The sequence below is a fragment of the Portunus trituberculatus genome, chromosome 17, assembly GCF_017591435.1.
Source record: "Portunus trituberculatus isolate SZX2019 chromosome 17, ASM1759143v1, whole genome shotgun sequence".
NCBI classification, from domain to species: Eukaryota; Metazoa; Arthropoda; class Malacostraca; order Decapoda; family Portunidae; genus Portunus; species Portunus trituberculatus.
The window spans coordinates 33057237-33084051 of NC_059271.1; the positions used below are offsets into that span (position 1 = coordinate 33057237).

Genomic DNA, 26815 nt, shown 5'->3' on the forward strand with positions numbered 1-26815 from the left:
TCTGTCATTTGAGTCTGTAGAATAACGTATCGAAGCCAGATTCGTGCATCGGTACCTGAGGCTTCCTGGAGCGGGGATGACACGACCAGTGACTGTCGATGACATGACGATGATGAGCGTGACGACACCGCCGCCACTACTCTATCCAATGCTTTGCTGCTGCTGCTGCTGCTGCTGCCCGTACTTGTTCGAAGATTAGACACCGTATTTGAAGTAGTGATCTACACAAACATGTATAAAAATTTATCATCATTGACCACATTCGTTGATAATTCTTTTTAAACATATGAAAACTTTCCCTTCCTGCAGAAAGCATAATCATGTTACAAGTCCGTAGGAAAATACAGTTTTGTAAATCTGCATCATGACTTTGTTTTGTCGACTGCAGTTTTACTTATATTTGTCATTTTGAGTTAAGGCGGAAGGTGTGCAAAGGGCGAGTTGGCAGGAGAGGGAGGAGGAGCACAGGACCGGGATGTGCCAGGATGACAGGAAGCTCTGGTAATTCACGTTGATGGTTATGTTGGAGATGTCCGGGGCGTCAGTGCCTCCCCGCCATCACACAGACGTGCTAGGGAAGTGCAGGATAATGAAATAATTGAGATATAGGGATGGAGGGCAAGGGGGCTGAAACCTGGCAGGAGAGGAGGGATGTTGTGAAGGATTGATGTCTGACAATGCCATAGATACTGAGCAACAAAATAAAAATGTTTAGAATAGAGTGAAGTTTCCAGGTAGGCAAGTATTATGAAAGAAACACTATAAGGGAAATGAACTTGCAATGTGTGTGTGTGCAGGGGTGTCAATTGTTGGCGGGCAGTGTGACAGCTCCGATGATACCCAACCCTGGCACCCCGACCTCGGCCCGCGTCCCGTCCCGTGGCTTCAAGCTTTCCTCGTGTTTCGGGCTCCCGTCCTCCTTGGCCTCCTGCCTCACGTGCCTCCTTAATGCCAAACAATTATTTTCAGGCTGAGGGAAGTCACTGGCACTTCTGACGGATAACTGCAAGAGTCGAGGATGTGGCGGCGTCAGCGGCGGACGAGAGCGAGCCGCAGGAGGTGACTGCGGCGATGCGGACATCCGGAGGTGGCGGTGGTGGTGGTGGTGGTAGGGGAGGGAAGCAGCAGGTTGCCAAGTGTGTGTTGATGCTGCCACTACACCACAGACACCAAAAGAATAGTGTTACCAGGCGTGTACCGCCACAACACCACCATAATTGTTGGCTATCATACACAGTGAACCTAAAGTTCATGACACTATAGTTGGTAAGTAACCCAGTCGTCTCCCTTTAGGTTGGCGGTGCTCTGTTTCCTTCCACTGGATTAACCACACCTCGACTCGACCACGACTGTCTCCTCAACTTCCTATTCTTTTTACCCCAAGACTCGATTGAAGAGAATTATTTATCACTACCATAGTTAAACGACTCACTGGAAATACACAGCACGTTTCACTTACTAACTTATGAATGATCAACGGAAGCAAATGAAGAAATACTAATAAGAGAAACTCACAAACCTTTGGCATTAAAATGAAATATCATCTGTTTTCTCAGCGGTAAGGATCTCAACAACACTTTACCATTAGAGAAATAAAGACTATCAATGTGCCGAGGGACAACCATATACAAGGCACAACACAGCAGGGAAGCCTTGACATAGCTTCACCGTGACGCACCTGCATGGCCTAGCTGGCGTCCTCGTTATCCCCTATTTGCGTCAGTACAGCGTCACCACAGCGTCACACTTCGTCACAAGAACACTGAATCGTCACTGTCGTCGTCACTCCCCAAAATAGTATCATTATAAACCTGACATTAGGATTACCAATAAATAACTCTTAAGAGACGCTAATAATTTTGGAACTTATGCAAATTTTCAACTGTTCCGAGTGATTTATGGGGATATTGTGGTGTCTGGGAATGGTGGTGCCACTAGCGTTAGGGGGAGAGAGATTGCGGCGGCTCACTGTGCGCCTTATACCTCCCTCCCTCCCTCACCACGCGCCCCAGACGGTCATTGGAATTCCCTCTTTCAGTCATCACCTTCTACTTTTTCTAAGCTTAGCGGAGAAAAAAAAAAGAAGTAGAAAAGCAAACATCCCACGAGGTAGATTATCAAATTTCCTTTGAACATCACGTGACAAAAAGTACGGGAAGAATTTGTGGAACCAGCGTCAGGAGGGAGGAGGCCTTACTTGGGGCGGTAAATCACTGTGTATAACGGCAAGGACTGGGTGTTGGAACGGGGGAGGGAGCGGCGAACAAGGGGAGGTGACGGCAGGCAGACGGGTTGGCAGCGGGGAAGGGAGGAAGGGGGAAAGCGAAGGTAAAAGATAAGAGAGGAAATATACACTGGGAAGATTGAGATAAGCCGCGGTGTGGGGGAGAGGCGAGGCTGCGTGTATGATGAAGATTTGTAGCGAACAGGTGAAGCAGAGAGGCAGCACGGTAACAAGTGTACGTACAGTGTGTCAGAGTATTTTGGTCTCTCTCTCTCTCTCTCTCTCTCTCTCTCTCTCTCTCTCTCTCTCTCTCCTTGTCATATGAACGCTTTGCTCATTAATTGTAAATGTTTCTATGCTTCCCAAGGGTTGAGAATGGCAAAGATTTCTCTCTCTCTCTCTCTCTCTCTCTCTCTCTCTCTCTCTCTCTCTCTCTCTCCCCAGAATGAAAGGTTACAGTCCAAAGAATAAACCTGGCACGAGAGGCATTCATACTTCATTTTGACATTTCTTGGCAATCAGGACAATCAGCGGGGCAGTAAATCAACGTTTGTACCTGGCTGGCTACTCCCCTCCCATCTGTCATCCCCCACAACCAGGCGAGTGACGGCCTCCCTCCTTCCACTCTCGCCCTTTTCCTATTCTCAAGACGATGCTCGGAAAATTGCTAACTACTTTAAAAGGGTCTAAGGTGCCCAAAGCTCCCTACTCTTCGCACAGGGACATTACAGTGTGCTATTGTTTGAGTTTTTTTCTCTCTTTGATGGTGTATGAGATGTCCTCCGCTAAGGGTGACCCGCTTATTCCGCGTCACTGTGAGAACACACCTACAGGCCGGAACTCCCTGACACATGGCTCCGTAACGATTGGCATCAGAGGATAAATTGCGGCAAACGTATAGCCTGAGAGCAACAAGTAGGTGCTGGTGCTGGCTTGAGGGACCTCCCGCGCAGCTACCGCCACACTCACTCACCCGCCACACTGTTCTCTTCCCGTAGACTTGTGCTGCTCCTCATTCATGAATATTCGCCAGACAAAAGTGAAAGCTCGGTATGTCGGCTCACCATGCAGTATACATTTTGAAACAAAAACAGAGTGACGTGTGATGTGAGGATGGCGGTCACGGGGTGGGCGTGCGCTCGTCCTTGTAACACACTCCATCGGGGTTAAGTCCCATCGAGAAGATCATGTGTCACAAAGTTTGACATTCAAGAAGTTTTAACCATCCTCTGACGTACACAAACAGAGATGAGGCGCGGAGACTAACCAGCTGAGCGAGACAGTCTCCCGAGCCTTGCCACAAATCTGGGACTCCGCCGACTGCCGGCCGCGACTCACACGCATCCTCGCCAGCTTTATCTGTTTTCATCTGGCTACTGCCCGGCTCAACGTTCGTCTTTTGTTGCTTTTTTAAGTCTTACTTATGAACTCTGGAAGGAGCTGGACAATGATTTTCCTTAATGTGACAAAGAATAAGCAACAAGATACCTAGACGAGCGTGTTTGTTATTCCTGCGGGTGGCGGCACGAAGGCTAAGGGCTCCGCCGTTTATGTTGAAGTGAGGAAAGCGGAACGCCATGTTGTTATATGCTGAGCCTGGCCTGCACGGCGCCTTTTATAGAACATTTTGATCTCATTCCCTCGTGTGCTTGTTGATGGTACTGAGGGCTGCCAGGAAAGGTCCGCGTGATCTTATCTAGGCGTTGATGGCAGCACTTCGGAGCCACGAACATATCCAGTGACTGAGTCAATAACCACAGTGTTCTATTTTCCTTACTTTTTATGCTTAATCCTTCGTGTCGCTATGCTTTATTATGATGTGAGCAAATAAACAGTTAGCAACTATTAAAAGATCACTGAATGCATCACCGTCTGCCTCATTACCAGTATTGTGCCGCACTAAAGGGAGCGCTATTATTAACACAAAAAATAAGAGTGGATACGCATATTACATGTGTGGGACTGGAGCACAACGGAGGAGGAGGAACCTTGATGAAAGTTTAGCTGAATAAACAAAAAAACAACGATGAAAAATTAACCTCTGAGCAGAGACGCATGTGACCCTACAGGAGGAGAGATGAAAAACATTCCCTTGAGTGTCTCCTCCCCTTCCCTCTCCCCTCCCTTCCTCCCTTCCCTTCCTCCATCCTTCTTCCCTTTACTCGTTTCTTCTTTCCTCCCTTCAACTTCAACTTGTTTAACTTTCTTCTCTCCTACTGTTTCATTTCTTCCTTCATTTACAATTTTCCTGAATATCCATGTTTTAATTTACTCCTCGATCTCTGTTTATTTGTGTTTTTTTGTTTGTTTCTATTGCATTCTTTACTTCTTTCGTTTTCTTCCCATTTCCTTCCATTCCGTCCATGTTTCCTTACGTTCTTCTTATATTTTTTCTTCTTCCTCACTTCCTTGAATCTTTCCTTATTTTACCACATTTTCCCTTTTTTACATTTCCTTTTTCCTTTCTTGCCCCGGTCTTTCTTCCCTTGGTCCCTCCCTCCCGTTTACCGCCACACTCATCTTTCCACAGTATCTCCGTGAAGCCAATTAAGTCATCCCTAAAACCTGTAAAAGGTACACTGGTAGAAAACACAAGGAAAAACAGGAAAATAATACCTTATCAGAGCCACGTCACAGCTCATGAAATTACTTAACGTGTATGCGAGGGAAGAAGTAAGGGGGAAGGAGCGAGGTAGCGGGCAGGATTAGTGGGTGGTCTGAGAGGTATGGCAGCAGGAGGAAAGGGCGTGAGGGAGGTGACAAGGCGCTGCGCGAAGGTAGGGCATGGGCAGGGCTAGGTAGTGGGAATAGTGTGGTGATACCGATTGCTCCTCCACTGTCTCGTGTGTGTGTGTGTGTGTGTGTGTGTGTGTGTGTGTGTGTGTGTGTGTGTGTGTGTGTGTGTGTGTGACGGAGAAGGAAGGAAGGGAGCAAGGTTCGGGGCAGAGGGAGCTAGAACAGTGCCACCTTACACTGGTCCTTGTTATTAATGAAGGAAGCCAGAGTGGGTGAGGGGAAAAAGCTGGGAGAGTTATGGAGACACGCACCGCCTGGTCACGCCCCTCCGTCCATCTCCTCTCCCTTGTGTGTGTGTGTGTGTGTGTGTGTGTGTGTGTGTGTGTGTGTGTGTGTGTGTGTGAGTTGAGTTGAGTTGGCTAGCGTCAGTAGTAATAGTAGCAGCAGTAGTAGCAGCGGTGGCAGCGGCGTGATGGACACAGGTGAGTATGTCCACGTGTTCTTGGCGACAGTAAGTGGGTATTGTTGGCGCTCTTCATAGAGAGAGAGAGAGAGAGAGAGAGAGAGAGAGAGAGAGTCTTGAGTATCAGCAGCTGGTAATCTCTATATGCTCTTATTCTCTGTCGTCTCCCTCCTCCCTCCTTCCTCCAGTCGATTCCGGGTAGGGTCAGGCAGCTTCTTATCGCTCTCGCACCAAACTCTCCACGCGTCACCCTGACACGCTACTGCAACGTGTGGAGCAGAGCTAAACGCTGTGACCTGACTTGTTTCTCATGACTTACGCCTTCTTGTGTTTCGCATGATTTACATATTGATGTATATTGTATGGTAGGTGTCACTGTTCAATGGCTGTCATTCAAGGTGTGTGTGTGTGTGTGTGTGTGTCCACGCGTGCAAGTCGTCCTATCCCTTTCCCGCCCCTCCCTGTCCCCGCCTTCACGCCCACCCACGATGCCAGGCCACACCGCCACTCCCCAATATACAAACCCTCACACTCATCTCTCCGCACAAAAGATCTCGCATTGCCCACTCATCACCCTCTTTGTTTTTCCTCCGAGCCAGTTCCCTCTCCCCTCCGTGGTTGTTCTCCCCATCGCCGCCCCCTCCCTCAGCTCCCCGACACGTCGACAAACTCAACAAAACACCACGAATGTGTCACGCCGCCGAAGAAGCGTGTCGAGGTAAATTGCTGCCTCTAAAAACTACCAGACAAATTTTGGCGTTTCTGTGTAAACTAATGACAAGCTACACCCATTACAGGCCCAGCACGGAACACTTCCCCGACACCTACACCGAAATACTAAAAGAAAAGAATGGTAGCAATTACTTTTCTCTCTCGACACTTACGCCAATGTTCGTCTCTTGAGGCATGAAAGTCGCATAACGAGAGGAGTCATAGGGTTGAAAGTCCGGATGTCCTGCTCCTATAGACCGGCCATAACAGATCGCGTAGACCAAGTAGCTGTATTTCACCTTCACCGAACAGATCTGTGGCGTCTCCGGCTCTAAGGAGAGTCGTAAAAGCCAGTCATCAGTGTCACCTGATGGCGGACATACTGCCGTCACCCCTGTCACCATTTGTCGTGTTTGGGGGAATATCTCGTGATGTTATCTGTCTCTACGGCCCATTCACGCCGCGCCACCACAAACAGACTGGTCTCATTGTTCCTCTCCTTCTACCCCAAACTATTATTGTAAACATGGAGATAAAAATACACAACCTATTATTTCCAAGAGTTCAGCGGGAGGGAGGAGCACCGGCGCTGGAGAGCTGGTGAGGGTGAGGGAGGTAAATATAGGCAAAGCCGATGGGAACGAGGCCCCGCTGGTACGTGCGCACCTCGACACACGTCAACACTGATGGCCGGAGGGGGAGCACACTCAACAAAAATTCTCCCGTTTTTTTCCCCGCTCATGTAAACAATAGGTCGAACCCACTCACTGGCAAGACACATTCGCTTCCTCAAGATTTAAGATCCCTTGCGAGCGTCACACGAAGAAAAAAGAAAATAATTGGAAAATGACTAAGGGGAAGTGACGGGGAGGGACGGAAGACTCTAGGTGACGGAAGGTTTGAAGTAACATCACATATCCGGAGGGGACCAGGACGATGATGCAAAGACAGAGCAGTGCCAACCTTGCCTGCACCGAGGGGAAGGCGGGGGCGAAGGGAGACGCTCAAAGGGGAACGTGTGCATGTAACGGGCGACAGGTGTGTGTGTGTGTGTGTGTGTGTGTGTGTGTGTGTGTGTGTGTGTGTGTCATGCAAAGTGTTGTGGGGCAAGGTGCGAGACCCGGCCCGCTGTTGGGAAGGAAGCCATGCAGGAGGGCGTGCGTAAAAAGAATAAGAGGAAAGATAAAGGTTTAGGGATAAAGGGATGCGCAGAGAGAGAGAGAGAGAGAGAGAGAGAGAGAGAGAGAGAGAGATCTAGCGATACACTATCAATTATGGCATGAAAGAAAAGTGAAATAAAATCCAGTGGTAAATCTCACGAGGCTTCACAAAATCATGAACATACAGGCCGTGGTTCGGTTTAAAAGTGGCCATGCACGAGACCATTATCTATAATTAGCACAGCATCCAAGCGTGTGTGTGTGTGGCTGTGACAGTGAGGACGCCCGCGGCTTCCACTGCCACCACCATCACTACCACCACAACCTCTCAACCACCTACAAACCTCCTTCCTTCCTCCACTTCACACCATCACAATGATCCCAGCGAGAAGAGGGCAAGGAGTGAAAGGAACGAACGGTGTGGGACGAGGCGGGGGTGCGCAGGGACGCGTCTTATCACCAGCTCTGTTCCGGCTGCCATTACTGTTACGCCTCCCCGATTAGGACACTTTCCTGTGGTATTTTCATGCGGGTACAGCGTGTGTCCTTATCGTATGGACTTGACAGAGAGAGAGAGAGAGAGAGAGAGAGAGAGAGAGAGAGAGAGAGAGAGAGAGAGAGAGAGAGAGAGATAACAAATGACACTCTGTAGGGATGTTTATGTTATGTTCACTTAAAGAAATTTATATCCCTTAATGAATTATGTACTTTATCAATTTATGGTGAAACTTGTTAGCGAAAGTAAGTCTTGTATAATGTGTGCGTGTGTGTGTGTGTGTGTGTGTGTGTGTGTGTGTGTGTGTGTGTGTGTGTGTGTAATTCACCTCACCTCGGCCCAGCCAGTCTTCCCATTACGGAGCGAGTTGTGTGTGTGTGTGTGTGTGTGTGTGTGTGTGTGTGTGTTTGCTAGGGCACATACATCCTGAGTGCTGTGTGGCTAGAGAACTTTGAGTGTCGAGTGTAGTAAAGAGGTAAAGCTGTGAAGAGTATGGAGTGTGGAGTTTATGGAAGAACCTGCGTAGTCAGTAGTATTGGTGTGCAGGTGGTAGAGAGAGGGATGAGGGAGGAAGGGAGAGGGGAGAAGGATATGTATGTATACCCGCCCATGGTATGCTTTTGGTATTCACGAAGAGGGTGAAGTCAAGGGGATCATTTGTTGTGCTCAGCGGGACACTCCTTTGTTTTCTTACCTCTCTACACGCCTTCACAGACAGAGAAGCGACCACTCGTACCTCCACAGTCAGGAAAGAGAAAGAACTCTTATACAAAGTAGAATTTCTGACCCATCTCCCATCTCCACTGAGCACGTGTACGATTATCAGTGTTACTTTGATTAGTTTGCAAAGAGCTGTTGATTCTGGTCATGGATGTGCTTTGTTCTTCTACGTTTCTAATTTAAAGCATAGTCGTATAGTTTGGTTCCTCAGCATACTTGGAAAAGGTTAATTAAGCAGCTGTCAGCATTAAATTGGTTGGAGTTTGAATACATGCGATCCACTGTCGGCCACTATCCTCACTTACGCCCTACACGTCACTAATATCACCGCTGAGTACACAGACGGGAGAGCGGGAGGCGCAAAGTTCAGAGCCTCTCTATTATTGATACACCTGTCTGAGTGAGCGGCGTTTCGAGTGTCTGTGAAAGGCATCCGCAGCATCCACTGTCAGGAGATAAATACTTTGGACGTAACTTTAGTCGTCAGGAAGTCGAGAGCGCTTTGTCGATGCCCTTTAAAAATCAAGTGTCCATATTAGAGGAAGTTGTTGTCACGATCCCATAACCCTCTTACCTCGTTCAGGAGACGCGAAGAATACAACAATTCTCTCAACACGCACCTTAATGTTTCAAGCTGTGTTGGAGGTCCACGGGCGATACATCACCATTAAGGCGAGGAGGCTTTGTCACCGCGAAGAATAAAATACCTTTCCACGTGATGCAACGTCGTTTAACATGTAAGATTATGAAGGTTGTTGCAACACTTGCTTCGCTAACCATGTGACGCAACACTGTCTTCCAGGTGCTCCCACTACCAGACAAGGGAAAAAAAAAACAGACGGAGAGTTAGAAAATACAATGGTTACGTTGCTTTACGTTTCACCACCGATGCGGTAATTTGCCGCCCCTCTATTTTACCTGGCAAATAACAGCGGTAAACATTATCATCTGCGGTCACAATGACCTCGGAAAAAATAGCGATATCATAAGTGACCCCAGGATCAGCACCTCCACTTTCACGTGACCTTGAGAAAGTCATCCCCATTCACCTCTTCCCTCTTCCTCTTGCTGCTCGCTTCTTCATTTTCTCTTGTGCTCCGATCCCTCTTTCGGTCACAGAGCAGCATCATGCACTCAGATGGGCATGTTATGGTAGAGTTTACCAGCGCGGCGCGAACACTTGTTTTACATTAGATACCGCCATGCAAACTAACGGAATCTCATAACATCCTCGAATTATTGCCATCAGAAAAAGTAGACGTTCTAAAATCGAGGAATATTACCATATGGTTAGTGAACATTTTTTTTTACTTTATTTTCGTTTCTACACAAGTGAGCCTCGCCGTCTCACTGGCATGCGTTACAGCTAACCCGAGAACGCCAGACAACTTTATGAGGCAACCGGCACCACCTCACCAGCCGCGCTTCCCGGGCAGTAACGCAGACGGGTGTGAAGCGGCCCGAGAATAATCCCACACATGATTCCTGATGCTGTGAGCAGGAAGTGAAAACAGCAGTGAAAGGACTGGAAGAGGTGCAACCTAGATTTGATGCTGGAGCGGTGGGCAACGCAGTGAATCAGGGAGAACGGTGGAGAAATGCAGAAGTAAAAGTCGGGAAGAAGAGAGAGAGAGAGAGAGAGAGAGAGAGAGAGAGAGAGAGAGAGAGAGAGAGACAGAAGGGGTGAAGATGACGATGACAACGAAAAGTACTACATGACAATAACAAACACGAACAACGCTTAGTAGGGATTTACCACCGATGACACTCACCCGTTCATTAATGGAAAAGGATGACAACACTCTAATCTTACCTCTGTACTTATTCTTTAAATGTGTAGAGTGTAGACAGTAACAGTGTAACACTCCTGCCTTTCCCTTGGCGAGCAGATGGTGCAGAGGAAGAACGCACTGCCCAGCGAGACGAGAATTCTAACCTATCAATGTAAAGAGGAAATACAAGTCTAGCCTGAGGAAACTGGAGAGGGGAGTGTGATGTCCATAGATAGTGTGGAGCCTTACGAGCACCATCGCCTTGAATATTGCCAAGCCTGTGTGCAAAAAGGTGCGCCCTCAGGTGACTTGCTCCCGCTGGTGTATAATCGTGTAATAACGCCAAATTGCACCGCATTTCGTCGGAACACTGTGGGAGCTTCAATCCGCCCGCATATTCCACTCTTTCGTTTGTTCTCGTTCAGTTGCCAAAATAACGCATATGAGTTTTGTGGCCCCATAGCGAGTGTTGGTCGTTTGGTACTGTTACTGCGACACACTTGAAGGAAAGGAAAATTACTTGTCAATCTTCTTTTTACCAGTCATGCTTGTACGTACACAGAAGAAAGTGATTATCCTCTTACTATAGCACACACACACACACACACACACACACACACACACACACACACACACACACACACACACACATTTTCCTATATACATACGAGCAGAAACCATTCAGAAGTTTTCGATATCAAATTCCTCTTACCCAACCATCGTCCGCTTCCACCACCCTCTCTCTCTCTCTCTCTCTCTCTCTCTCTCTCTCTCTCTCTCACACACACACACACACACACACACACACACACAGAGACGTAAAAAGACGAGAGAAACACAAACACTCAGCTTTCAACACACGTCCCCGTCTCTCCTTCCCTGCACCTCCCCCACACTCTAAATGGTTTCCCGACAGCTTGCAAATTCCCGTGCATAATTTCTCCATCATTGCGGGATGAGGGAGAGTCTCCAACAGAGTCGCACCACACCTCAGCCACACTACTCTCCAGCCACACCCTCTCCCTCTCTTCCTCTATTTTTCTTTATCGCCTGCTTACTCTCGCGTCCTTAATCTCTGTCTCTCGCATCCTGTTTCCTGGCCTTTCTCTCTCCCCTGTGCCAACGAAGCATTATTAAGGGGAGTTGTATTATTCGTTTCGGGAGGAGCTTCCCATTATTACATTATGGCTGCAATTATGTGTAGTGTTTCTTTTACCTGACATCCATTCACGGCTAAGGAAAAATGTACTTGGTAAGAGTGCATGAAGAAAATAATAGTCGCTCGTGTGTGTGTGTGTGTGTGTGTGTGTGTGTGTGTGTGTGTGTGTGTGTGTGTGTGTGTGTGTGTGTGTGTGTGTGTGTGTGTGTGCATGTGTGTGTGTGTGTGTGTGTGCTATATAATCATAGAACAGTACTTTCGTGCGTTGGTGATCTAGCTCTGGTTCCTTACTGTTCACCACCGTCATTATCTGTCCCACCCACACACACCACCTCTGCCATTAACACCACCAGTAAATAACAGTAAGAACTCACCACCTCTACCACCACCACCACCATCACCTTCACCACCGCCACCACCAGTACCAACTATCACAACCACCCACCACCATCAACACCACCACACCATCCCTTTGCAACCGACACTCCATCACGCCAACCATTATCACCTCCGTGTCCGCCTATCATCACCACAACCTCTCATTTCTGCCCCCATCCCATCACCACCACAATCACCTCTACGGCACTCCACCATTACCAACACACATGCTCTTCCTCTCCCCCGCCGCTGCACTACTCACCACTGAACCATCTCGTCACTCAATGTTGTTCAGCACCAGTAAATCATTCAATATACCCGTTAATGCCGAGAAATTAAGCCGAATCGGGTTCCCACACTATCAGTCGCGCCCTTACTTACGACACCATCTTATTACGCACTCCATTAATTCACACGAGGCCCGATGCTCTTTTGCCCCGGTAGGTGTGACTGCCAACTTCTTTTTTTTCTCCGTCTCTCTCTCTTGAGATTCAAGTATAAACACACTTTCCTTCACGCGGGACGGTCGCTTCTCTCCGCTGTCCGGTGGAGGTGGTGTGTTTTGTTTTCCCGTTTTCCCCAGACCACCGGAGGATCTGCCTCGATGCCACGTAGCCATAATTTGCATCACAGAGATAAAATCGGCGTCGTTCGTGGGTGGCAGTGACTCGTTCGGTAAGAAACGTAGCGGCTGACGTCACGCTCGGCCGCTTCCCGCCAGAAAACCTCGTTTTTCCTAGTCTTTGTTGGACTTAGGAATTCTTAGAGTTGTGATCAAGTTAAGAGTGGTGGCGGCCCAGAGACAAGGGTCGCTCTCTTCTTTCAGGGCGGTGGGCAGCGGCGGCTGCGGGACGGGCAGGGAGGCTTGCTCACATATGCCACTAATGGCTTCAGTAACTTCCAAGAGCTTACCACGGTATTGCATCAGAGAACAACAGTCCACAAGTGTGCGAACGTTGAAAATATTTCATAATACGAAGACTATAAGATGATTATGATTTCGTACATTTTGTATACAAACATCATAAAGAATTCTTTATTTTTTACTTCATCAGAATGATATAAAAATCGTTCATGGAAATAATTTTCAGAATAAATTTTGATAAACTGTAATAAGATATAAACTAATATTGAGACTGTTTATTCATTTATTTATCTATTAATTCTATTGTTATCATTATCATTATCATTATTATTATTATTATTATTATTATTATTATTATTATTATTATTATTATCATTATTATCATTATTATTACTACTACTAGTGATATTATTCATTCGGATTTGTCTCAAAATCTCACAAGATACTCGTTAACTTTCCGACAACACTTATTTTTGAAGCAGACTGGATCTGCTGCAAAAAAAGAGGCCTTTGAATGTTGTCTTCAAAATAATATACTAGATAGTTCCTTAGCAATTATGGTAATACTTACATTTAGGTACTCAACGCCCAAACATTTACGAGACATTTCTGGTAAAATATTAGTTGTCTATATGAATTCCTCTTTTCGGTTCACACAAATAATTGTAGAGAGAAATCTTTCCCTATTCTTTGTTCCATCGCTGCTCCACTTATAAACGAAGTACGTGTTCTGTCCTCTGCCGGTGAAGGGCCGGGTAATGGTATCAGGCCTATTAAACATGTGGGGCGGCGAGTCCAAGGCACGGCGAAGGGCGGGGAGGAAGGGGGGAGCGCTGGTACCTACTTTCTCCAGTGAAGCTTATCAAGTATGTTCAGCGGTGGCCTGGTGGAATTGTGGTCAGATGCGAGGCACCGCGGCAAGGCTGGCCAAACACAGGAACGAGGGGCCGACACACGTGGCTCGTGGTGATGGGGCGGGAGGAGCAGGAGGGTTGTCACCGAGGTACACTACATAAACTCTGAATAATCTACCACCGGTTGTGATCACCTGCCCGAGTATTCCTAAACACGATGAATTTTCATCAAGAGTTTTTATTTTACAAAGTTCACAAAGATCTCAGGTTGGGGGGTCTTACTTTTTTCCCATTGATAAGGTTAGCTATTACTGGAATCACGAAAACACTCAGAAATTAACAATAACTTCCACAAGATCCTGTCAAAGTCCACTAGTGACTACATTAAAAGTGAACACTGCACTAATTCACTTGAGGGACACAGAGCGAGACGACAACAGTATGAAGCATCAGACATCGCTAAAGTTCAGGGACTCGCGTCTGGCTGGCTGTCTTCATGTTATCTCCAGCCGTGCCGAGCGAGGCTGAGACGCGAGAAAGCACTGCACTTAAATGTTCAGAACGGTCCAATTTTTCTCTCATGATGCGAAAAGTTGCCTGGAGATTCGTCTGCGATTCGACATACATCCGATACGCAAACGAACGCCTCATTTGTTGCTGTGGAGAATGAGAGTGTGAGGTGACCTGACGGATCTGAAGGTGTGATAGCACCAGGCAAAGGTCTTGGTGCGCGCGCTCCCCAGCCTCTGAGCCTCCTCCCAATCACACCCATGAGACTTATCACCTAAGGGGGGGGTTTTCGATCCTCGGCAAAAGGTGAGTTATATTCAGCCCTCGCGCCTTGGGAAATCTCTTCTGCCCCGTAAGGAATGAAGAGATCAAACTAAGGTGGAGCGAAGCAGACAGGAGGAGGAGGAGGAGGAGGAGGAGGAGGAGGAGGAGGAGGAGAGGAAGGGAGGGGAAGGGTGAGGAGGGAGAAACGAGATAAGAAGAAGAAAAAAAAGACTACTGCAAGAAACTAGTGAAAGGTATTTATGATTAATTATTGGAGGCCATAATATAAGTAAAGGTTCATCTTGTGCCAATAAAGAAGGTTTTAATGTGGATACCTACTGTGGCAGACGCGAGGTCACTGAGGTGTGGCTGACCTTGGCGGGAGATGTGACGAGGTTGTGAACGTGAAGGGAGAAATCCAACCCGCTACACTCTGGCCTGGTGACGATGCTGGTGATGGTGATGTTGATGATGGTGAGGATGAGGATGATGAGGATGATGGTGACGGAGATGAAAACGACTAATATTACTAAGTTTGAATTCTTTCATTGCGGTTTATACGAAACGGGATCATAGAGAGAGAGAGAGAGAGAGAGAGAGAGAGAGAGAGAGAGAGAGAGAGAGAGAGAGAGAGAGAGAGAGCGTGTGTACAGGTGGAGCGCGATGCGGATAGAGATAATACCCGCTTTTAGGATGTCGTAAACGAAAGATGTGTGTCGGGGGGGAGGAGGACGAACAGGCTGGCTGGATGGTGGGAGGGGATAGCGGCGGAGATTGGGAGAGCAGAGGTACTAGAGGAGGGATTACACTGGCCTCTCTCTGTTACAGCTTCTTGTATACGATTTCCATTGAAGAAAACACGGAGGACTTGATCGCCGCCTCATCGCCAACCATGACAACTCATGAATAATGCAGTGTTGTCTAGGTATTGTACATTTTCTCTCTTTCCTGGGCTATTGATTCTAGTTAATCTTCAGTTACATGACATAATTAGTACTTGCAGGTATTGTGAATGATAAACACCATGATTTTTGATGGAGATGTCGTGTTCCAGAATCATTGCCTTGCCCAGTGTCTCGTTAGGGTCATTTCATTGATTGGCACCTCAAGATGTCTCTACGTGTTCCTTTTCCTTCTTTCCTCTTTATCTCTCTCGCTCTCTCCAGCCTCCTGCGCCACGCCCTCCTCAGAACGTACCAATAATAAGTAATTCTCCACTTTAATCTTGGCTTCCACTCGATTGTCAACCAAAGGCGTCAGGCTGCCCGCATTAAAAGGTAATAAAATCGTGATAGACAAGATAAGAAGACCATTTACATTTTACCACTTAGAGATAAGGCTGTAAAAACGAACCGGACCACTTCCACGGGTGGCCCTGACGATGCTGCCGCTTCTAAGCTGCACACAAGGTGACCACAGTGTCTCTATCGCGGCACCACGAGACTTGAGGAGTTCCCATCAGATCCTCCTTTCCTCTTCCACTACTTTACGGCTTTTCCATTCGCCACGAGGAGCTGCAGCGCGATGGATGCCAATAATTCTAGGGTTCATGTAGCGAGGGAGAAAAAGGTAAGTGTTAAATAGGATGTCTGTGAGGCTGCAGGTGGTGGAGTAAAAGCGTCCCCCGGTCCCCCAGTATTACCTGCCGCGGTTCCTTACTCTACGAGTATGGATGTTGCAACTTCGCACCTCAACGATCACTATGGATATACAATTCTTTTTTTCCGTATAATTTTTACACGGGTCAGTGAATGTCATTGTCTTTGGTGAGGGGTGAGAGTGCTACAGCCTTTTCTCCCGCAGCGCGGCAGGTGTTGGTCACAGTGGGCTACGGAGCGAAGCTAATGTCCAGCCCACGCTTTTCTCCAAGTCTTGCTGAGATCCATGCCAGCCACTGGCCTCATTTACATATTAGGTCAAAGCTGGTTGTTGTTTTTAGCTCCACGGAACAAATGCAACCATGGAAGAGCAGTGGGCACGAGCACGAATTATTACACGGAGGGACGCCTTAATGAGTGTGCGTGGAGGGAGGAAGGACTCTCCCCTGGTGTCGCCGCCGCTCAAAGTCGGTGACACGCGCCGGATGACAACACTGATACACGGAAGAACCATTTGTTAGCTCGGCGGACCGCTGTGATCCCTTGATTAGTGAGACCAAGTCAACAACGGCCCAGAGGATCGCTGTCCGACATGTAACATCACTGATACCTGGAAATTAAGGAGCCAATTAGCGAGACGACCGGGCAGCGGCGTCACGCTGATAAACCAGTTTGGCCGAGTGATGAACTGTCTCACTCAGCCAACCCTGCCAGACTTTAACCTTATGGACGTTTTGTATTTTGGGTTTAATTTCTTTTAATCTTATTTTCTAAATTGGCGAGAATACTGCACGTATCTACACAAGTGTGTAAAGTTTAAGTAGTATGTAATTATGCAAGCTCAACTGAGGAACAAGAGGTAATAATTGGAATTGTTCTTGGTCTTCAGCAGGTACGCCACCTCAGAGGGAGTGCCAGTTGGGGAGGTCCGGCGCCGGCCCACCTGCCTCCCTATCGTGTCTCCCCGCTGACGAATGCCCCTTTCGAGGAACCGCTACAGGTGGAAACTGTGTCACTCTATCTTCTTCCGACGCGCTCAGGAGAACATGAATAGAAATGCCTCATTAGCCCAGGAAAGGCTCGTTCTATTTGTGTTCTCGTTAAGGAGTCTCTTGGGCCCCGCGCAGCGCGTTGTACCGCATGCAAATGTACCTGGGTAATCGCCTTGGGCTTGCCGCAAAATGAGCCATCGAGGAGACTGTTATCAGAGCCAGTTCTTTCGGTCATGAGCGGTGTTAATTACGGAAGCTCTCGTTCCCACACGACCGACGCTTCCCGGACTTCGGCCTCGTCACCTATTAGTCTAACGAATTGTCACAGAGCGTGTGATCTTTGGAAGACGCCGGCGCTACATTTCTCAACGAAGCTTGACAATTTGACAGTTTATTAAAAAAGGGGACTACAGTGATGGGGAAAGAGGTGGGATGAAGGAAAAATGAGTGATGAAAGATGTTGAAAAATAGGACAGTAGTATAAAGAAGGTTTCCGGGCAGTCCTGGATGCGAAAGGATGGAAAGAAAGCAAGGTCGGTGCGGGCGGGAGAGCGCCAGAGGCAAACGTCTGGCCAGCCTCAGTGTACACAACGCGGCTGTCAGCGAATATTATTAATGTTGGGACGAGGCGGGGGTCAGCGGCAGGGGGTCGACCAGCCCGGGACGACGCTCCTCGCCAAATGTTCAACTATCGCGGCCAAGATCCAGCGATAACTCCCTCCGATTAAGAGGCTCCAGTGAGGTGCTGTAAGTAGGCGTAGCTTCGAATGTCTATTAAACTGCACAGAAGGGAGATATCGCACTTAACAAGGCAGCGACTGAAGTTTGATTATTGTAAATCAGCCACAGAAATTCCGTGCGCCGTCTCATATTTCGTTAGTTGTGCCCAACATGGTTCCTTCACCACCATAATTTGTGGAAGAGACCTGGCCCCTGGCGGAGAATACTGGCAGCGGGACTGGGCGGGAAGGTAGTGAGCCAAAGAGCAGTGACTAAAAAATTGTATTGCTTATATGTCTGCGTGTAGTGAGTGGTGAGCTCTAAGGGGCGGAAGCTGAGGGAGCGAGCTGGACGTAGAGACCGGCAACACGTAAGTACCGAGATGCACTACACTCATTGTTCACCTGCCATGAGATGATGTTGGAGTATTGCAGCTCAAGTCAGTGAAAATGATCCACTAGTTACAATTGATGCTTTCATAGGACAATCAATTAATCACTTCACAATAATGATAATTATATCAATAATGATTATGATGTTAATAGTAATAGTAATAATGATAATAAAATTGATAATAATAGTAATAATAATGATAATAATAATAATAATAATAATAATAATAATAATAATAATAATAATAATAATAATCATCATTATTACTATTATTATTATTATTATTACTTTTTATTATTATTATCATTATTATTATTATTATCATATCCAATGATTATCAATCTAGCAATTTCATTTATTTCTCTACTTATCTATTGATTACTATTACGATTTTTTGCGTTCATGATTTATATGACACCGTGAGGCGGATCCCTCCCTCCCTCACCTGCTTCCAGTGCTGCAGGTCGTCGCCACGCCATGGCACACCACGCCACGCCACGCCACGCCACATTAGCTAGATTTGGAGTGTATATTGAGGAAATTCTTGGGTTCAGAGGATACAGGTAATATATCTGAGTTGGTGGGGTCAGTTTCGGGCGGGCGGGTAGGGCTTATCAGGCCGGGAGAGTTAGGAGAGGCATTAGGCGGTCTTGTGGGGATAGTGGTTGTGGCGAAGCTGTGTGCTGCGAAGCCTGACTGTATGGCTAAGTTATTGAGAGCTAGAATGCTACGCCTTAAAAGGTGTAGTATTGCTGGTGCGGCTCGGCCGGAATGGATAAAGGAGCGTGGCCAGACGGGGCCAACTTAGCTGAGGAGTGTGGGTCGGTCCGCGCGCTGGCCAGGGTCGCCGCGGCCCGCCTTTGCTACTCGCATACAAACTGCCTCATTACCGCCCCCGCCACACCATGCACGACTCAGCCATTGTACATGTCTTGCCACCGTGCACGGAGAGAGCACGTCCCGGTCGAGGTAGAGGAGTATTGTGTCCTATTCGTGCTCCAGCATCGGTATATACGTCTCTGAGCCGTGCGCTATGTAGGGTCGCAACAGAAGAGGACGTCGTGTCAAGTGTCAGGAATCCCAGGGGAGTCGAGTGTGCCTTTATCTAGGAGTCTTAAATCACGCCGTGGACCTCACGCGGCTCGCCGGAGCTGTGACACACCTATGGGAAGTGTACATCAGGCGATATGGAGACGAGGGGCTTAGAGTGGACGGGGCACTGCCCTCACTATGCTGAGGGTGACTAATAGCCTAAAGTGCGGCCCTAAACAGAACAAAGGTTAAGCAACTTGATTATATTCCATGATTAGTAACAAATCCATTTATTTTATTATATTATTTACGGTCTCATTATGTGTTCATGTATGCGATTATGACTTGCTTGACCCGCCTATGACACTCTTCCATGCAGAGATCCTTAGTGCCTCATCTATTACCTAATAACTTCTGGGTTAGCTATTCCTGAAACAAAGCCACACCTGACCTTCCATTCTGGTGTATGTCCCTCTGAAAGGTGGACCAAAGGCCCTTGACATACCCGAGGTAGGATCGCTCTAGAACCTTCAGCAATCTATCATATTCCTCTCGTGAGCTGGTGCTGAGTGAGGGAGTTTTCAGTATGAACGGATGGTGGCTCCCTTTACACTTCCATATCCCTGGTACTGGCTCTCCACGGATCCCATGAGACACAAACCTAATATTTCCCCTGCTGCGATAATAAATATGAGCTAGACGTGACACTATCCACAAATCATGAAAGCACATCCAGACAAGGAGAGTTGTGTTTCCAGACTGCAGGAAGCCGTGGACTACTCACCCTAGCCTGGAGTGCCTGCTGCTGGAGGGGGTCGAGGGGCGGGGGCGGCGGCCGGATGGCGATTCCCTCGCTGGTCGCTATGTTGATGTTTTCTCGCTGTGGGGTGTGTGGGGGCGTCGGCGGCTCTCCTCCACCCTCACCCCCTCCGCCGCCAACTCCGTTGTTCTTCAGAGTCTCCAGTAGCTTGCCTGAGGAAGAAAACAAGATGAGTTAGAAAGCTGACATACAAATGGACAATTTATAAGTATACAAAAAATCATGTTTTACTTTACTTAAACACGCTAAACATTAGAAAAAAGCTTTTATGAAAGAAAAATCAAAGACGTGATCTTTTCGTGTGGCGGACACCTGGCGTGGCGTGGCCGAGGTGTACAATAATTAGGATGCACGACGCCGCACAAGAAGACGCGTTCCTGCAGCAGCACGCCGACAAGTGCAGCAACACCTTGAAACAGCCCGTCATCACCCGCCACCAGCTCACCAAACCCAGCCACTAGCAGCGGCAATCCGTCCCACCCTTCATCATCACCTGCCTCAACTTCTACTCAAACTCAACAAGCCACCGCGTCTGTGAGAACGTAAATAATTCCATCCGTCCCCTAATACATGATTAAATCTAACAGAAATTTGATATAAGTAGATTAACGGCAATCTCCTGGAGTCAGTGGCCATTTCTCTTCGTTCCTTCGCTTCTGCGCTAATTCATTATGGAACGTCCAGCAGGGAAAAAAAGGGACACACCAACCAGCTAATGAGATGCGGAGACAGAACCAATCTCAACCTGACCCATGAGACGCTGAGGGGGTGTGTCCAGGCGACAGGGGCGGGCTAGAAGTGACTCGTTTAACGGATGGAAAAGAGCTTAAGGAACTTATAGTACCTCCAGTAGTCTATGAGTATAAAACTTTGGATGACAAGGACTTGAGAGCGGCCGAAGTGTGGCGGAGAGTTTGCTGTGTTGGCGTGATAAGAATTATCGTGACAGAACCAACGCCATGTCAGGAATCTCAACGACCTCACGATGCCGACTTACTTAAACTGAAACGTATTGAATGTGTCAATACTCAGATTAGGCGAGACACGATGTCAACAGAGATAAGTAGATTTAATGAAACCAACACATTGGTTTTGACGGGAAATACAAATACCCTTTGTAGTTTTTTATTCACGAACTTCTAATATATTTTCAAATAACGTTAGGAAAGGCAAGATACCTAACAACACTGGTACCAGATCCTGCGCGCCAGAGGTGCTGGCGGCGGGCTGGCGGGGGTGAGGAGGGTACAGTTTGTATCGACTCTCATTACCACGCAGTCAGGAGAGCCCTCGCACGCTGGCGAGTTACCGGCGGCGGGGAACATTATTCTGCAATGAGATTCGCGGGTCCAGGTGTTGCTGACGTGTACAACAACATTATTTTGCGGTGCCGATAAGCTCAACCCGGCTCGTATGTGAAATGAGTTGATCAGCGTCTCACAGCTCAGTCCAGTTTACTACATTCCCGCCAGACGAACCTTAGTGATGGGGAGTATTATTCCCATAACCTTTTATGCATCACGCGCTTTACTGCTTGGTTCCCTTCGATATTCGTGCTAACAATTGTAAGTTATGGACTATTCACCTGATTGATATTTGTAACCCAAGAAAACTTTAGTATTCTGAAATATGTAACTATGCTCATTATTTGCTAATACATGTGATCAGGTTCGTTTTCTTTACGTGGCCAGTCTTCATGGAGGTAGCAAGGCGCGCCACACCCTCATGACAAATATCCCCAAATATCAAGTGGTCGCCCGCCCCCCGCGCCGCTCATAAAGCCACCCTCTCCTTAAAAAACCTGGTAAATCATTGATATTTGCAACATAACCAATACTTGGCAAAAAGAGACTAAATCAGTACTCACCAGATGTACGTGTACACGCTATTAAGCCTCAGTCTGATAATGCAATTTACGAGAAATGTATTGATGCCGGCACAACACATACGGCCATAAATTATTCATAGCGCAGCAAAAGGCATAAATTGGTCTGAGTTAAAGGGTGAGGGAAGGGGTGAAGGGAGAGGGTAAGGAGGGGGGCAAGAATGGGCGTCTGGTAGTGCAGGTGAACCCCATCGCTCTCCCCACCTCACTCACTCTCTTCCGGCCTCCCACGCAGCCAATACACCACCACAGACCCATTGCCAGTCTTTGCATTCGCGACCTCGTAACCCGCGCCGCGTCCATAACACTGACATACTGCACACCCTCTGGACCTTCTGTAACTTTGACTTGCAGCAATTCAATGACTCTGCCACAGTCAGTCATCACATGAACGCCATTGCAACACAAACTTCTAGGAGCTGAATAAAGGATGAGGAGCATAACAAAGCGACTCGTGAAACAAACGGACATTCCGCCATAACAACCGCTGACGGGAAACACACTGTAAGTGGCCAAACTTGTCTGTAATTTGAGTCGATGAGCCCCACGCTAATGTCCACCTCACGTGTCAAGATTTATCCACCGACAGGGCATGTGCTAAGGCTCATAAAGCCCATTTGTTAACACACACACACACACACACACACACACACACACACACACACACACACACACACACACACACAGAGAGAGAGAGAGAGAGAGAGAGAGAGAGAGAGAGAGAGAGAGAGAGAGAGAGAGAGAGAGAGAGAGAGAGAGAGAGAGAGGAGGGGGGATCAGTGACGGGCGAGATGAGTGTTGTGGAATACGGGAGAGGGATGGTATATGGGAGATGGGGGGTGGGATGTGGGAGGTGGGAGGTGGGAGTGCTTAGCGTGGGACCCAGTTGGCCTGCGGAATACAAATGCAGGTAACGCGAAACCTTTAGAAATCGTAGACATTTGTAAATTCTGCAGACACGGCGGTGCGCGATGGCATTTGCCGCGAAGAAAGTTTGCGGCTGTTGAATAATGTAAGACAACTAACCCTCTGTTGAGCCGTTTCTATGTACAATAAAGTTTAACAGAAAAAAACAAAACAAAAAACAAACAACGATAAGAATCAAGGTTATAAGGTTTCCATCAGCTGAAGTCACTCAAGGCAATACTGACTTCAAAGTGGTGCTGGCAATCAAATAAAAAGCTTGCCATATACACCAAAGAGTCACATTTCAGAAAGGGAGACGGCGAGGAAGATTTACAAGAAGCTTATAGACAGGAACGTGCAATCTGAGAGAAGTTATTTGCAAAGAGGTTATGTTCCCGAGCAGCAAAGAGGAAGCGGCGGGGGGTGATGAAGGAGAGAATTATTGAGGCAAGAAGTCACTGCGGAGGGAAGTGCTGAGGGAGGAAAATGTCTGTGTGGATTTAGTGAGAGAGAGATGAAGTCAGTAGCAGTGTGGAGCACGGAGAGGATCATGGAGAAAGAAATAAAAAAAAAGTAAGGGATGGATGGAGGAGACTGAGGGAGGGCACAGGGACAGGGAGATGGAAGTGAGGCAGTAAGGGGGGCGGGGCTGGGTAAGGAACAGATGAAGGAGCGGCCGGTACAGAATAGACCTGTTATGGCCGCTGGTGCCTCGGCGGGCTGTTCATAATGCCGTCAAGAGCCTGTTTCTGATAGCCATCGTCTGTTGTAATTAATGACGCGTCGACATATTCGGCAACCGCTTAGCTGGCCAGAGACGCTCGCCGCCACCGCCGCGTCGCACCGCATTCCTGCCGCCGCGACAGACAGCCTGCAGGAAGTGTCATTATTTTGTCGGCCCAGCACGCCACGCACAGTTAGCACGGCGGGCAGTGACACATTAATGCAAGTTGATGGATGCCGAGGTGGTGGGTGCTTTTAATCATTCCGGCGAGACACATTTCCAACTCCTGTGAGTGTTTACAGGTATACTCCTCCAGGGTGCCATTTGGGGTAATTAATGTGCGGGAGTTAATATTTCACGACACCTCATCTGCAGCATGACACGCGGCCCGCTGCTGATTTATCGCACCGCTGAGAATCGTGTCTTCCCCGCACGACCCGCGCGGAATACCAGCAGACAACCTTCCGGAGGACCGTGCAGAGTTAGTGTTTCCAGCACCGCGCACCGACTCAGATGGATAGAAAGATAGGTAAGCAGATAGGGGAGAGAGAGAGAGAGAGAGAGAGAGAGAGAGAGAGAGAGAGAGAGAGGAGAAGAAGAGAGGGAGAGAGAGAGAGAGTGAGAGAGAGGTGAAGAAGAGAGGGAGAGAGAGAGAAGAATTATAATAATGATCTTGTTAAGTGAGTTTAGCATTAGTTACCTTAACTTTATTTTCTTTCCATTTAAGAAAATTATGAAATTTGTCATGGGGAGCATGAAAAATAATCTCGTCTATCTGTATGTCCTCTATGTGTATTTTTTGTTTGTCTGTCTGTATCTATATAAGTCTGTTCTTTTATCTTTGTCCCTCCCCTTCTCTCCCCTTCCCGCCCTTCCCTTGGCGTAGTTTGAGGTGCCAAAACAGCGAGGCGTGCATCGAGTCCCTCCCAGGCCTTCATCACCCCGGCTTCCTGGGAACTGCTTACAAAATGCCATCGAAAAGGGAAGTTCTGATCTTGTTTCACTAAAGTCGTCTCGGATTGACCTGAGGGGGAGTGGAGCCGCAGCCGCCGCCGCCGCCCTTACACGATCTACGGTAAACGACGCATTGGAGGAAAATGAATTGATCAATTTGGCGTCAAAAGCAACGATCATTTATCATCCAATGGATCTTTTCTGGATCAGTCGTAACTAATAAGAACATAATGGGAAGGGAATCCTCAAGACGCGGCCTACCAGCCTTAACAGGGCGCAGCGGACAGAGGACTACCACCCTTGTGCTGAATGAGGCGAGGGGCGCGGCTGACTCCCTCCCAGCCTGCACCTCATCCCTGCCCGGGGCTGGCTGTTGGGCGGAGTGATTTCGTATTTTGAGAAATCTTACGAATTTTCGGTAATGGTTCGAATTTGGTTCTATTAAGCGGATGTTGAACAAAGACTCATGACGAAGGGAAATTCCACAAAGTCGGCACTAAGGAGGGGAGGAAGGCAGATGAACGGCGGCAAGGGAAGGGCGGCGGAGCCTGAAAGGGAAGGGAGGGGCTGCTAATCCCTGTGTGGATAACGGGGCGGGCGTCGTGATGTGGATGGGAGGAGAAATTATCTGGCAGGGAGATGGACGGCACTCGTGGAGCAGTCTTTCTTCGTGATGGCGTGGAAGAGGTGTGTTGCACCCACCAACGCGAATTGAAAGAAAGTAGAAACACACACACACACACACACACACACACACACACACACACACACACACACACACACACCAGTCACCACGACGGTTATATACTTATACATTACACAAGCACTCCACACACACACACACACACACACACACACACACACACACACACACACACACACACACATTAATAAATCCTATCGCTTTCTTTCATCAACATGAAAAGACTGAACTTAATTTGGTTAGGGAAAAGAAAATGAAAAGAAGGAAAAGGAGAGAGAGAGAGAGAGAGAGAGAGAGAGAGAGAGAGAGAGAGAGAGAGAGAGAGAGAGAGAGAGAGAGAGAGAGAGAGAGAGAGAGAGAGAGAGAGAGAAATATCAGAAACTCGCCTTGACCTTGAAAAAGTCAAGTGAGGGTATAGACTGCAAGGGCGGCACCTCCTCCGTCCATCCATACACCGCCCATACCTTCCCCGGCTACAAAAGTGCTTCGTTGCCCCTCGAAACCGACAATAAAACCTGAAAATACAACCCCATCCCCGCCCTAGCCGGCTCATCAACGACTGGGAACACTGGCGGAGTCCATAAGGAAAAAATTACCTAGATCTGTATCAGGGAAACGCTAGACTTACAAATGTGAGTTGGCACTATAAAAAAAATACTCATGCACTTCCTCGTTTCGCTCTGGCCATGATTACAGGTCGTTGGAAGCCTATTAATATTTTTACGTTGAAAATACGACGTGGAGATAAGCAGAAGGTGGGAGAAGAAGGAGGGGGAGGAGGTAGAAGGTGGAGGTGAAAGAGGACGAGGAGTAATGGGCGAGGAAGAGGAGGAAAAGCATGGCTGAGGAATTATTAATAGAGTTGAGAGAAAAGATGATTTGGAGAGAAACAAATGGTGAAGCAACACCGTCACGGACAATAATTCAAATCTATATATAAAAGCAACCTCGAGCCTCAGATTCCACCCACATACAGCCTCCTGCTCCTCCCTTCCCTCTTCTCTCCTCCCCTCCTCCTCCTCACCCATCTCTTAAACTTCCACCTACACTTCCAACTTCACCACCATCACTGTCTTCTCTCCTGGCTTCTCTTTCCATCTTCTCCACATCAGTTCAACTCGGTATAATTCCCTTCACCTTCCTTGCCTCTTTCCTCATTTCACTATTACCTCTTTTCCTGACACAATATAACATTATTCCTAACCACCTTTACTTTTTATTACCAAGGCAGTGCAGTGTTGCCTTGTTACCAGGACCCGACCACAGAGCACAGAGCAGCACCCTCTCGCCTCGCAAGGCCCTGTCCAAAACCATCTGCGTCTTTACCGCCGCCACCAGTGTGTTACATAGCGGCGGGCGGACTGAACTCAGCGAGGTTACTGTGCTTGATGACAGGGTTAGCTCCTCCCTCTGTGCCTGCTGGGTGGAGTGGGGGCGGAAAGGGAGGGAAGGCAAGGAAGGGAGGGTTTGCTTCTAATGGGCATAAAAGTCGAGGCTTCGGGGGAGTAAATGTTGCATGCTTTTGGGGTCATTTCTTTTCTTCTTTAGTGGTTTGGTTTGTAGTGTTGTGATGTGTATCTCACTGGTGGAGGAAAGGTGGGAAGAAGGCATTAAATGTAGCTACTTGTGTGTGTGTGTGTGTGTGTGTGTGTGTGTGTGTGTGTGTGTGTGTGTGTGTGTGTGTGTGCGCGCGCGCGTGTGTGTGTGTGTGTGTGTGTGTGTGTGTGTGAGAAGCACCGCGACATATGTATGATTAACGACCTCCAACTGGTGACA

General features: G+C 47.9%; 1 protein-coding gene across 8 annotated transcripts in view; it reads right to left on the reverse strand.

Annotated features, from left to right (window-relative positions):
- The window catches only part of LOC123505257 (zinc finger protein castor homolog 1-like), a 269504-nt gene that overhangs the window by 41254 nt on the left and 201435 nt on the right, over positions 1–26815 (reverse strand). For all 8 annotated transcript variants that reach the window (XM_045256482.1, XM_045256479.1, XM_045256480.1 and 5 more), the window contains exon 4: positions 19832–20019. In XM_045256482.1, the coding sequence (XP_045112417.1) occupies positions 19832–20019 (188 nt within the window). The remainder of the gene's footprint in view (positions 1–19831; positions 20020–26815) is intronic.